Source organism: Coturnix japonica, chromosome 11 (genome assembly GCF_054131305.1).
Source record: "Coturnix japonica strain WE chromosome 11, WE-NBRP24, whole genome shotgun sequence".
Classification (NCBI taxonomy): Eukaryota; Metazoa; Chordata; class Aves; order Galliformes; family Phasianidae; genus Coturnix; species Coturnix japonica.
The window spans coordinates 12,562,302-12,576,013 of NC_140673.1; the positions used below are offsets into that span (position 1 = coordinate 12,562,302).

The 13,712-nt window shown below is 39.7% G+C and overlaps 1 protein-coding gene and 1 long non-coding RNA gene across 4 annotated transcripts in view; one reads left to right on the forward strand and one right to left on the reverse strand.

Moving 5' to 3' along the window:
• PLPPR5 (phospholipid phosphatase related 5) overlaps nucleotides 1-13,712 on the forward strand; it is a 302,682-nt gene that overhangs the window by 150,625 nt on the left and 138,345 nt on the right. Inside the window, exons 6-7 of one of the 3 annotated variants that reach the window (XM_085511237.1) lie at nucleotides 10,088-10,276; nucleotides 10,522-10,596. In XM_085511237.1, the coding sequence (XP_085367363.1) occupies nucleotides 10,088-10,276; nucleotides 10,522-10,596 (264 nt within the window). Of the gene's footprint in view, nucleotides 1-9,869; nucleotides 10,277-10,521; nucleotides 10,597-13,712 lie in introns of those variants that run through there. The other 2 variants (XM_015870095.3, XM_085511238.1) reach the window with 2 other exon arrangements.
• LOC146759018 (uncharacterized) lies at nucleotides 8,637-10,255 on the reverse strand. The gene is made up of 2 exons (XR_014932698.1): nucleotides 10,069-10,255; nucleotides 8,637-8,838 (listed from the first exon to the last, which is right to left on the reverse strand). It is a non-coding gene; the product is annotated as an uncharacterized LOC146759018 (long non-coding RNA).

A 13,712-nucleotide genomic window follows, 5' to 3' on the forward strand; every position in this document is an offset into this window, starting at 1 on the left:
CTCAAAAGATGAATCTGTATGGCAGAACCTGAGTTGTGTAAACATCTGTTATTTGCTGTTATTATCAAGAGCTTCTGCTAGTTCAAGGTGTTATTTATGCAATCTCTCGTCCTTGTTTTTTTACTATCAGATGTTGAATTCCTATGACATGTTGCTGCATTATTTTCTTTTCTTCCTAGCAGTTTTTCCATTTAAAAAAACATCAGATTTTGAGATTAATCTCTTCAAATCCTTGCAATATCAAAAGTTAGTTTCTCCAGCAGTACCAACTGATGTCGGACTATAAATGTAGATTTCTAAGGCCAGTTATAGTCCAAGAGTGTTCTCTTTTCAGTTTTCCTTCTTAAAATGACTTAGTATCAGCAGATGCAAACTTCTGCTGTTCTTGTAAACCACTCTGATTTTAGGTTTAGGTATTCTTCTATGTAAAACGTTAAGTGGTGCTATTTAAACAAGTGGTGTGATATTTTGGTTTGTTTTCTTTTCCCACCTCCAGTTATGCATATAGATATACTTACTGAAATTTTAAGAGATGTAATTAAGTCATCCTGTATTCATCTACATAAATACCCCTCTATTCAAAAAGGGTAATTTTGGTTAAGAATGTCTCTTAACTCTGGCAGTAGGCATATCCTTTAAGTTATACATATCTGAGACTGTTATTGACTTCTGTACTTCAGGTAGCAGTTGCATTCATAAACTACCCCTCTAAATTTTGTGAAAAACTTACTTTATTGCATAATGGACTTTCATCTTCCTAGTGTGGAGCCCTGAACTGTGCTCAGCTGTGCTGATAGGTTTTGTGGCTTTTTTTTTTTTTTCCAGTTTTTATGGGGGAAGTAACAATACAGCAGTGTTTGGGGTTGCTTTTTTGTGGCTATTTATTTTTTCTTCTTTTTTTAATTCTTCTCAAGAAATCCTGGCTGACATTTCTCTTTGTCTTGGTTATGCACTCTGCAGGGCTCTTTATGCAATTTATTCCCCATTGAACTTTGAGCTTTCTGATAGCTGAGATTAAAGATGACTCAGACAATTTACAGCTGATTCAACAGTAGGAGGTCAATCTTAGTTTCTCCTTTACCCTTTGGGTTCTAAAGATTTATTTTCTGCCTAAGAAGAGCATTATGTATCATCTCTCTCTTGTGTAATTTTCACAGTCTACCAGCTTCTCTTCCCCCCTCCCCCCAGGCTTCCAATACTTAAGTAGCTTGTCAACGGTCTTAAAAATTACAGCCAGTAACGTACTTAGTGGAAGATGCAGAAGGTAGCTGCATATGAATAGGTAAACTGCAGCTGTATGAATTTGTGATGATGTTGAAATGCCAACAAAGGAAAGAAGTAAAAAGCATTTCACATTTTCTGTCAAAGTACAGGCTTTGGAGTCACCACTTGCCAAGTATCTTTACTTTTTAACCCACACAATATGTCTTCTCTTTAAATCTTTATATTGCTTGTTTTTTTTTTTTCCTCTTGGAGATTCTTACCATATTTCACTAAGTATGTCTACTTAAGCCTGCATGTAGACAATCAAGGTCATAGTGTCATTTCTGACTATGAGTGTATTTGTTGGTGTTTATTTATTTCTATTCAAAGACTTGTAATGCTTTTCTCACATTGGAGCATGATGTCTGGTAATGTACTTCAGTGTGAAATGAAACTTTACATAAATGAGGAACTGCAATATTAAAGTGGTATGCAGATTTGGTTCTAATAGTACTGCTATGTATTTTTGCTCTCTTCTCCATGATTTAGCTCTTGCAAAATGTAATGCAAAATGTAGATCCTGAAAGGAATCTCATGAAGTACCAAAATTCTGTTAGCAGCACTACCCCACTGATAGTAATAAAAAAACCCACATTTTTGATGATTTAAGGAAATGAAAACTGTTACAAAGCAATGCAGAGCTGTGAGTACCATACATAGATGTGAACTATCAGAATTAAATATGCAGGATCTTTGATGGAATTGAAATTACACAAACTTAATAGGAAGAAGAAAGTTTTTTAAAAAAAAAGCAAAAAAAAGCTGAAAACCCCACTTATAAAATATAGTGGCCTTTGGTGATTTCTGCTGCTTTGTGGAAACCTGATCCTTCAGTTACTGGTAGTTCTTCAAAATGATGCTGGGAGAATGCCTGAGTTTTGAAGGAAGGAGTAAGTGATTTGCTCAGCGAGTCTTTGTCATAAATTTTTTCCAGAACACTACAGAGTCGTGACTGACTGCATCTTATAGTCCCTTTCCAAAACCTAATAAACAAAAGTTTTCTCATTTTCAAAAATTTTGCTGAGTTTTATATATGGCTCGTTTAATGAAGAGCTTGCAGGGAAATGCATCTCTAGAATATTAGCCCTCCATTCTAACAGAGTCTCTTCCTTTGCAGAAACAGAAGTTTCCTGCTCAGAGAGCCTTTTATATGTTATTGGCAAATATTTATCAGACTGTATTTACTGCAGTTTGTTTAAATTGCTTTTGAGTAGAAATTGTGAGTCATTCTTGCTCAACTTCCTTTAAATTGCTAATTTCTGTAGTTCACTTTAGTAACATTTTACAATGAAATATGTGCATACCGCACTATGCATTAGTTCCATATCACTAGGCAGCAGCAGTCCACTGTTAGAAATAGTCTGCAGGGAAGCTTTAGCTATTTGCGTAGTATTTCCTTTTCAAGAAAAGCAACACATTTTATTTGAAAGTGCCCTAAAAGATAAAACTTTCAACCATATCTAACAGGATGGTAAACATTCAAAGAAGGGCATTTCAACACCCATCGTTCACTGGGAGCAATGCAAGTGTAGGAGAAAAGTAATGCTGATGAAAAGCACTAATTGAACTAATGAAACTTTTTAATACCTTCTACTGACAAGATAAGCATTAGAAAGCTACTGTTTCTTTGTAACAGATAAAACACAATAAATCAGTAAATGTTAATTCTCAAGCGATTTCTGAGCTTGGCTCTAATAAGCAAGTAACACCCTACTAAGCAAGTTCACTGCAGATATTGTTTATGTTATTAAGTACTTGTGTAACTGAGAACCAGATGCAAGTAAATGTCCTTCATGTGAGGGTTGTGTTAGTCACCCCAGGCAATGCAGAAATGAGCCAGTTCCCCTTCTGTATTAATGCTTACCTGCTGGTAATGAAAGCAATTGGAGTAGTCAATAAAGTGGGTGCAATTTCTCCTGCTTCTTTTAATGCCTCTTTTACTTAGAAGTAGATCAAAGCACAAGAAGGCAGAAATAAGGGATGCTAAAAAGAGCAACATCCAAGGGGAGGTAATCTAAGGGGAAATTAATCCATGAATTACTTTCTCCAGAATTATCAAAGTCTGGAGAGATTTCCAGATTCTTCCAGGTGCTCTTTTCTCTGATACACTGTCTTTTCCAACCTTGAGCTTGAGAAATACAGGAAGAAGAAAATTCTTAGCATCATGTGAATGTACTTCTATTTAATTCTCCTTCTAGCCAGAAGAAGGGAGGGAACCAGGAGTTTTGTGCTTGTTGGACAGGAACACTCCTTGATTTTGAAGATATTTTTGGTATGTGCAGGGATATGTGGAATACCAATAAAAAACAATCATAATGCCATGACACCAAGTTAGAGGAAATATGCTTTTATTTTTAGATTTGCAACGTAATAATCAAATGAATTACAGTAATTGCAGTGAATCACCATTAGAGTGGATTGTAGTCATTAAGACTAAAGATTACAAATTTGTAGGTTGTAGTAAATTTGCAATCAGAGAATCATACAAAAAATAGATCTCAGGGGGGTTTCCTAGTGGTCATGTAACCCACCCACTTGTTCAGGGCGGGGCTTACATCAACATTAGATGCCCGAAGGGATATTGTGTATGTTCTGCAGCACAGGAGGAGCTCCCTGATGTACTGAGGTGTCTGTCCTGCAGTGGGCACGAGCAGTGGCTTGGTGAAAAACTGCTGTGGAAATAGTATCTTTGGCATGCTAATGGTGGCACCCCAGGCAGTAGCATGGGGTTGTATGAATGTTCTGTGCCTTTGAAGCTGTATTTGTCATGCTATTTCAAGTTTTCCTCTTCCCTGAGTTTTCAGCCTTTTCTGTATGCTTAAGAGCAAGCTATAATGAAAGGGGTATTTTTTAGAGCAGGGATTTTTGTGAAAACATGAATGTAATGTGAGTGTCCTAGTGCTGCATGGAAATGTGCAATACCTTTGTTTCTTGTAGCTCTCGGGACCATGAATGGTGAGTGCTATATAAGGGATAAATGAACTGTGTCCTGAGCAATGAGTATTATGAATTGTTCTTCATACATTTTTAATATTTCTAAGTTTCAGAATAATTTAAGAAAATCATCATCTCTATTACTAGCTTGATTGAACAGATATCTGGTAGCAGAGAATTTTGTATTTAATTCTGTTTGATGAATTCTGTGGGCTTTTTTTTCTCCACTGAAATGTAGTTCAGGTATCCTGAAATTCCTCTTTCTGTGCTTTTCATATGCTTTTAATTTTATGAAGGAATGGAACTTGGGGGTGTGATTTCAGGTGTAACGCTAATGAGAAATATCTAGTATAATTTGTAAGAACATAAGCGGTTCTACCACACAACTGCATGTGAGCTTACCCAGCAGAAACTACTATGGAGAGCGTATTGGATGCCTGCCAGGATGAGCAGCGTATACTTAATGATAACAAGATCTGGAAGTATGCAGTGATTATAGTGCATAATTTATTATATTAGTCTGTTTGTCTTTTCCTTTTGAGAGAGAGTTAGCAAGTGCGTCGATTTAATCTTATGTACAGGTTTGTGCTTGAAAGTGTCATTGGAGTCCTTTATAATTTACCTGTTCACAATACTATTGCTGAGGGCCAGGTCTGCTTATGATGTGTGGTATCCGTGCAGGTTTTGCTATGCATCTGCCCCTGAACTGATGAATCCTTAGTGTCAGAGGGACAAATTCACACTTGTGTACTGACTTGCCAGTGTGACAGTCAAACTTATTTTATGCATTTCTGAATGCTATTTAAGAGAGGAATTTAAAAGTCAGAGATTGGATTCATCTGGGTGGAGTCCAAGCGATAAGACATTAATCCTACAAGCGCACAGAGGATGATATTTCACACGAATTTTCCTGCAGCTGAACAAGATCTCCTTTAGTTAATCCAGAAGTGCTACCACCTCTCTAGGAACTTCGTCTGTTGCTCAAGCATCTCTTGAGAAGTGTGTTTATTGGATGCTTAAAAAGCACTGCATGCTACTATACTACAGGAGGCTGAAGTATGAATATGAGCATAATCACGAAATGGTTTTAAGGAATTCTTTCCTTCATGTTTGTGTGCTTTCGGACTGATGAAAGTTTCCTGCAATACAAAATCTTGATGAATGGGTAAACATTTGCTTTGAGCACATCCCTATAATGTGGATATACAGAATATTTAACTGATAAATTGTATTAATTGGCCTCACTACTTACAGTAAAAAAAAATGTACAAGAGAAGACAAACCGTAGCACGGCAAGACTGCCATATTCAAACGAGTGAAATTAATTCAGTAATATCTAGAGGGAATTTTCTGAATTGGTCTGTAAAACCTTCAGGCATTGTGCAAATGTCTGAACTAATTTTGAATTATGTACAAATTCTAGCTGTGCAGATGCATACAGTGCATTGCATAGGGTAGGTCCATGTGACTTCTTTCCACTTGCTTACTGCTCCATGAGTAACTGCATGCTCTGCTTATGTCAGCTACTGATTCCATAATCTGCTGCATCAGTAGTTCAAAGTATCACTGGTTGCATTTGAATGGGAGGTCCCATTGTCAAAGAGTTGTTAAAAAGGATGATGTTCTGGGTGAATGAGATGGGGATGTTTATTCCTTATTTATATTAATTTTATTGAACCAATTGTTCTAAAGATTAACAGGTTTGCAGACAGTTTGTGTAATACCGCAGTTACTGAAAAGGTGTTTAGAAACAATCATAACTTCATAGTTGTGATAGCAATTTTTTGAGTACAAACCTTTTTCCTAAGTTTATCTTAGATTAAATAATCTTTAAGACTGTTTCATTTTTTTGCACTGACAAAAGCACGTTCTGGTTTGGGTTGGTTTTATTTTATGGTTTTATTTATTTGATTATTTTATTTTGACAGCATAGTAGTAGAAGTGCTAATGCAGGCTTTAGTTTTCAAGATGTACAGGCTGGTCGTATGTAATGTGCCTCTGGCATTCCAAATGTTCTGTTCTAGCCTATGAAGAACTTGTAAGTAATAGTACTTTTCCTTAATTTGAAGATAGCAAGCAGTTTTATGAAGATTAATTATCTTATTGATGTAAACACTGACTAGGCTACTGTGCTGTGGCTACTACTCATTATATCCAACTGAATCATTTCATTGTTGAGTTGTCCTCCTCCTCATTTGTTTCATCTCCATCTGTTCATTCTCTCATAGACTTGTACTGCACTGTATGAGGTGCCTAAGATTACTGGGACAAAATTTTGCCTTCTGAGGAAACAGTGTCTAGCTCTACATAACACTGAAATACAAATGCAGTATCAATGCTTATGCTACTACTGATTTTACTTCTTTTTTTTTCCCCTCTCTGTGTGATTCAGGAGAAGTATAATTCCTATTTTGGAACTAACTTAGTGATGTGCAGGTGAATGTTAAGAGTAAAATCAATCATGTCTCACTGCAGCACTTTGAAAGATCGGTGATAGTCTAAGCTAGTCATCAAAACTTGTTTTATTGTTTTAAGTGGTATCATCAGGCATTGGTATGTCTCAGGAAGGGATGAATGGCACTTTGAGAGGATGATTCATTCTCTCCTAATGTAGTAGAGCTTAGTCACCTGCTAGAGCTGTCTCTCTGTGTGAACGCCATGCTAAGACCATATGAAAAGCTTTCGTTAGGTGCCTAATTTGTCTGAATCATATTGCGGGTGTTTTGGGAATTAGATTCCAGTTCTGATTCTTTGCTTTGCTCCACTTGCTGGAAAATTGTTTACTCTTGCATTAAGATGCTCCTATGAGCATCATTTTGGTAGTATCACAGAGAAGTAGAATGGTGTTTAGTTTGAAGTGACCCTAAAGGTCATCTAGTTCCAGCTTCTCTGCTGTAGAGAGGATTGTCAGCCACTAGACCAGGCTGTTGAGGGTGGCATTCAACCTGGTCAATGCCTCAGCCTTTAGGATTTTAAGAACCATGCTTATGTATTTAACTGGTCAACCAATAAATATTGTGTTCATTATAGTAAAAAGTATAGCTCTGGTTTCACTTGATCAGCTAACTGCATCTTTACAAATGCAAGCCAGTGATGCACATGCCATGCTTTAATGTATGTTTGTGACAAAAGGAATTTGTTAGTGATTATTAAAATTAAGTAGTTGCTGTTATCTTCCTGTCTTTCATAATACTCTCAGTGTTGCTTGGATTTTGGACTTGCCTATGCATTTTTAAGTATTTTAAAAAAATTTTAACAGACTGTATTCAACATAGTGCATTAATCAACTTATATAGGAAGTACTCCAGCAACCATCAATTATGTGGATTTTCTTAATAATATCATTATTTTTCCGTTGCAAGTGAGATAGAAACTAAGCCACACTTTATCAGCTGCAAGAAACCAAGCCTTTCCGAGTGCTCTGAACCAATCCTTTGGCAATATGCAAACAAATCAATGTGTTATGAAAAATACAAAGGACAGCAATGGCGCAAGAAATCTTTCTCAGGGTCTAACATATTAGTAGCGCAATTGGAAATGTTGTGGTGATTGTGCAGCACTTTAAGGGGTTTTTTTCTTTGATTTCTTTCATTTTAATCAGAGTCTTTTATCAGTGAAGATTTTAAATCAATCGATAACTTCAAATCTCATCTGTGACTTAAATCTTGTGCTCTCTGTTTTACAGTTCTACCAGCAAATGGCAAGTTCATCTGTAGTATTAGAAGCACAAAGCACTAGAGTTAGCCAATAATACAAGTGAATACTTGTATTCTAATACTGCATCTAGTAGATTTATTTCTGCCTGTTGCATACCATATGTTTAAATGTCAGGAAGCCAGACCTTAGAGCCTCAATAGCATCGCTGCTGTAAAGTTTAAGAGAAGCATGGAGAAAGACAAAGAAATTGAGAGGCATGACAATAAGGAGTGTCTGTGTTTCATCTAATGGCAGTCAATATCTACTTGCTGTCATTTGTGTAACAACAGAAAAGGTGGAGTGCTGAGGATATGGATATAGGTACAGCCAGAAGTGTTAGTAATTTATCTTAGACTGGAAGGGTCTGAAGAAGATGGAGTCAGATTCTTGTCTTTGAGTTCCTAGCCACAGACAGGAGCAGGGTCTGAGCCCGAGACAGAATGCAGGGTGTTCTGCTTTAATGAATGGAAATATTGTCAGGTATTGGACACTGACATGGTTTGTTGGATGTGGTCATGGAATCTCCAGCTTTTGGGACATTTAACAGCTGATGAAGCGGCTCCAAGAAACCTCTTCCTGGAGCTATGCTGACAAGGTGATTGGGCTTTGTAACCTGTAGAGATTCTTTCCAAAATCCTCCAGGGATTTTGACAGCAACTTCACAATGCTTGTAAAGCAGGACTTTTTCTGTTCTCTTTCTTATAGCACCCATGATGTATCTGTAACACAGAATTAGGCTCCTAATAGCAAAACTTGGAAGTATTTTATTAGCTGGATACTGGAACTTTGTCATGCAGCAGCATACCGTGCCACAGTCACAGCTGCATATGAAGAACTCCTGGTGTTCCTCTGGGTCATCTGCTTGGCTGCAGCTGAAGGGCTGAGCACAGTGCAGCTCCTGGGTTTGGGCTTTATACATTCACAATGTGGCTGTCTGTGTGCAACCTACAGGGGGAAATTAAGATTTTTGTGTGTTTGATAATGGATATTGGACCATGTGCTAAAGAAATGGGGAAAATGAAGTCTGTGCTAGGCAGGATTCACCACAAGATGTCTCATGTCTCACTGTGCATTATTCACAAAGGTACACAGCTATCCAGAGCAGACTGGTGAAGGCAATTATTATTCTGGGGAATATATTAAGAAGATATGAAAATAGACTGGTTGTGGAATCCAGACTTGAAAAGTGCATTCTTCAAGGGCCAATTAAAAATAAATGCATGGAAGCTGACAGCAAAGAAGATGAACAAATCTCTTCAACAAGGAGAAGAAAGCAAACAGTTAAACCCAAAGTGCAATGCAAGAAGAATGATTGCACATTACAAAAGCGGAGTTATCCAAATGCAATTCGTTATTTCTAACAGCTGTGATTCAGTAGGCCAAGTGCAATCTTTAATGCTAAGGAGTCTCTTACAGGCTGCTGCCAGTGGTAGGCATGGTGTGGCGCAGGGATTGAGGTGTCTGGAAATAACTTCTTGGCTGCTGGTGTTCAGCAGGTGGACCAGAGCCTGCACATGGGTGATTCCATGCAAGCACAGGGCACAGCTGTTCATTCTTTGGATGTGCCGATAAGTATTTCTAAGTGGAACACTTTCAGGTTTAAGTCTGTATGATTTCTTCTCACACTGAAACAGGCTCAAGTTTAATTTGGAAGTGCTACTTGGGCTTATGGCAGCTACCCATTTTTTGCTAAATGAAAGCTTTCAAAATGAATTCCTTTAGAAATTTTCCGTATTCGGAATTGCATATATTGCTCGTTTGATGCTTTTAACGCCGAAACCATAGCTACCGGGGGGGGGCCGGGGCAGCCGTGATGCGTTCCGGGCGAGCCTCCCCGCATGCAAACGGCTGAATCGAGCTCAGCCCCGCAGTCGCGGCAGCCGGGGCTTTGGAGTCGCCTCCTCCGCTCCCGGGAGGGCTGAGGTCCGACGCCGAGGGTGCTCCCCGGGCGGGGCGGGCCGGGGCGGGGCGAAGCCACCCCCTCGCCGCCTCGCTCCGCCCGCCCGCCCGCTGCTCGAGCCGGCACCTCGCTGGAGCCGGTACCGAAGCGGCGGGCCGGGCCCCCGCCTGCCCTGCCCTACCCCGCCCCGCCGCCGCCCGCGGTGGATGCCGCCGGGGAGCGGGGCCGCCGCGGCCGCCGGAGCCCCCGTACATGCGAGTGCCCTCTCTGCTCACCAGCATGCTTTACTTCCAGATGGTGATCATGGCAGGGACCGTGATGCTGGCTTACTATTTCGAATATACGGACACCTTCGCGGTCAACGTGCAAGGCTTCTTCTGCTACGAGGGCGCGTACCGCAAGCCGTACCCGGGCCCGGAGGACAGCAGCGCCGTGCCCCCGGTGCTCCTCTACTCGCTGACCGCAGGCGTGCCCGTGCTGGTGGTAAGCGGGGGGACTGCCGCGGGGCTACCCGGGGCACGGCAATAGGGAGCTGCCGTGCCCGCCCAGCGCCTCGGAAGTTTATTTTTAGCATCGATTTATATAACAGCCGGATCGTGTATTGGCAGTCCTGTTCAGATGGCTTTTTTTTTTTTTTTTTAAATTTCTTTCTTTCTTTTTTTTTTTTTCCTTTTTTTTTTTTTTTTTTTTTTATATGATTTTGGTGATTTCGTTTCTGTCTTTGGAAGCATTTGTCAGGTGCAGGCATGTGGCTACCTGCGGGGAGATCTGGTTGTTGGCCACCGCAACGAACACTTTGCCTGGTACTAATTAAAAACCAAACCCTCTGACAGTGTATTTATTTATCATGAAAATGAACTGTGCTGTCGATGGATTAGAATCATTTTTGCTTGATTCCATCATCTCCGTGTGTCACAACTACTGATGTGCATGCAAATTGAACCTGTGTGTTTCTAATGTAGTGTGACCTGTCAGGTTTAAATGGATGCATCAAAAAATAAGTTTATTTCACTGTTTTTCTTTGGTTTGTTGGGGGGAAAAAAAGAACAGCTGAGAGGGAATTGTTGCATGCACTGTTTGTGTTGTCAGAGAACGAGGGCATCAACATCACTCAAAGATCTCTGACTGGGAAGGAATGAGATGGAAGTATGAAGCCATCAAGGTTGGATTAGATGCAGTGTCACTGGGTGCACACACAGTTATACAGACAAACTCACTGTAAAGAGTTCATTTTAGTGTGCTGTTGTCAGTAGGAAAAGCAACACACCTTCGCAGGAATTGGAGGTCTCTTAAGGCAGTAGCTATAATGGCTGTATATAAAATCTAGGAACAGAAAACTTCATGAAGTGGATGCTGCTGTAACTGCAGGCAGCATTCTGTTGAGCGCTGAGGTAGCATCCAACAAAATCACATGGTTGGGCTCAGCTTTAGTGTCTAAGATATCAGACTGCAGTTATGTACAGTGGATTTGTTCTTTTTTTTTTTTTTTTTCCTCTGGAGAGTGAACTACGATCTTTAGCAAAATATGCAGTACAGCTGTTTGGTTTGGTGTTCTTTGTTTTAATATCAAGCTAGTTGACCATTTTGTTAATCTGCTTGTTTGGTCTTTTGAACCCTGAAATGTTGTTGAGATTCTAATTGTTATTTTGTTGGTGTTGTTTTTCTGTTGTTTGTTATTTTTGGTTTGCTTTTAATTACTTCTGTTTGGCTCCGGATGTTGTGAAGGTTTTGTCAGATGTTCACGGGCAGCTCACTCTTTTCCTAATGTGTGTCAGCAAAATGGATTGGTGGTTTCCATTCGTTTCCTGTGTGTTAGATGGTTACATCAGAGAAATCACCATGGCATTTTGGTTTGCCAGTCTTGTAATTAGCCTTAGTAGACGATAATGGAATGTAATGATATTTAACTGTTCTTCCTCTCCCTATCTTAACTGGCTCAGGCAAATGAGATGCATTGGTGAGTTGGGGCATGGAAAGTCACATTGCAGGTGACCATTGCATTTCTATTTATCTATTTATTTTCCTTTTTTACCTTTTCCCAAATGGAGCCTTTAGCTTCTGGGAATGTCAATCTAATGACTTCAGCAGCACCAAATCTAATCATTAACATTATTAAATAAAGGTAAAATCTTTCAGGCTATGGACACAATTCTGATCTGATTTTCCTTGGGCAGTCCTCCTGGGCTTAGTGCTTCCATAGGACAGCTCTTGCACTGTCATGCATGAGATGGAAATTGTCTTTCACTGAAAGCAGTGGTGAGGGTGATATTTCTGCCCAAAGCTGCTGTATGCTTTTAGCAGTAGTAAAACTCTCTTGTGAAGATTTCACAAGGATTAATTGAATTCTGTTCCATTTCCTTAAGGATGTTTTGAACATAGGAGCTCTGTGTATTTTTTTCTTAATAAATGAAACGTGTACTTGTTGCATGGTTTGTTCTTGTATTTCTGTCTGTAAGGACACTAAGGCAGACCTTTGAAAAATACGGATTTGAATGAATGAAAACATACTGTGACTTGTGGAAAGTTCACTTCCGTTTTCCAAATTTTCTTCTTCCGTTGCATTGTTTTACATGGTAGTGTGTTAGTTCAAAGCTTCCAGCTAGCTGCACTCTCTAGCATAATGCTTATTTGTTAAATCCTGTTAGCTTGGCTTGTGGAATTGATGTTCTTTATGGAGTTTTGAGATAGATCAGTGGAAGTTTTTACCTTTGTGTTCAGGGTAACAATTTTTTTTTTTTAAGGACTGGGATTTTTCCATTGGATCTGTGAGTGCCTTTGCACTTTCTACATACCTGCTGTCCAAAATCTGAAAAAATTGAAGTGCCGATAGCTGGCTCTGTCCTGGTGAGCACCTCATCAGCTATGGGTGCTGTGAGCTGTGACAGCTGCTCCTCCACTGCTCCTGTGCCACACCAGAGCTGCAGCAGCAGATTTGGCAGGCATGCGGTGTGTGCTCACAGGGCACAGGCTTTTGCTGAGGCATCAGTCAGGATCTCAGTCATTTGACAGAGATGTACTTGTGAGGACTCTGCTAATCCTGGAAGTTCTCAGGTTAGTCTTTCAGATGGTACTTCCTAGTAACACATTCCTGCTGCTCTAGTGCCACATCACAGCCACACTTCTGTTCTTAATTCTGCTGCTTCCCCTGCCTGCCTGCCCCAGGTCATGCCAGGACAGCCACAGCTGGTTGTCAGGTCACAGGTCTGCAGGGTTTGAATCCGGCAAATGGAGCCCTTACTGAGAAGCAGAGGATTCTTGCTGAACTGTAATACACGGCTTTCACTGCTCCAGTATAGGGAACTGAAACTGGGCTCGGAGAAAAAAGTTTCATACTCTGCCCTTGGTACTTGCTGAATTTGAATGTCTATAGTCTTCTGCTAAGTATTTCAAATAGTTCCTACATCATGTTGCAGCTAGCGAGAAGTTAAATGTGCTATTCACTTCAGTGGACAATTTGTTTTCCACATATAGAGGTTACTGTTAAAAGTGGCTGTAACTTCATAGGCATATAACAGCAGTTAGAAGAATCCTGTGGTGATTCTGTAGGATGAGAATTTCCTTTCCCTCTTTTCAGTTAATTTCCAGTCTTTTGAACAGAATACATTTGTCATTGGTTTTCAGTCTGTGTTCTATTATTTTAATGGATGTATATATCTATTAACTTTGTTGCCATGAGTTCTTCCACTGGAGAATTGTGATAGCCTGAATGATGTCTTTTTTCTTTTAATGGCTGTGTACAGCTGCAGCTTGCTATGTAACAAAACATATACTCCATTCCATTCTAATACTGTTACTTATAGAAGGTCTATGAAGTTGTACTGCTGGGCACAGGTAAAGCAATTCTTTGAGTGATTAGATGTGTTTACGTCAGAAGTGTAAGGCAAATAAACAGTAGAATGTTCTGTGTAATGTTGATGAG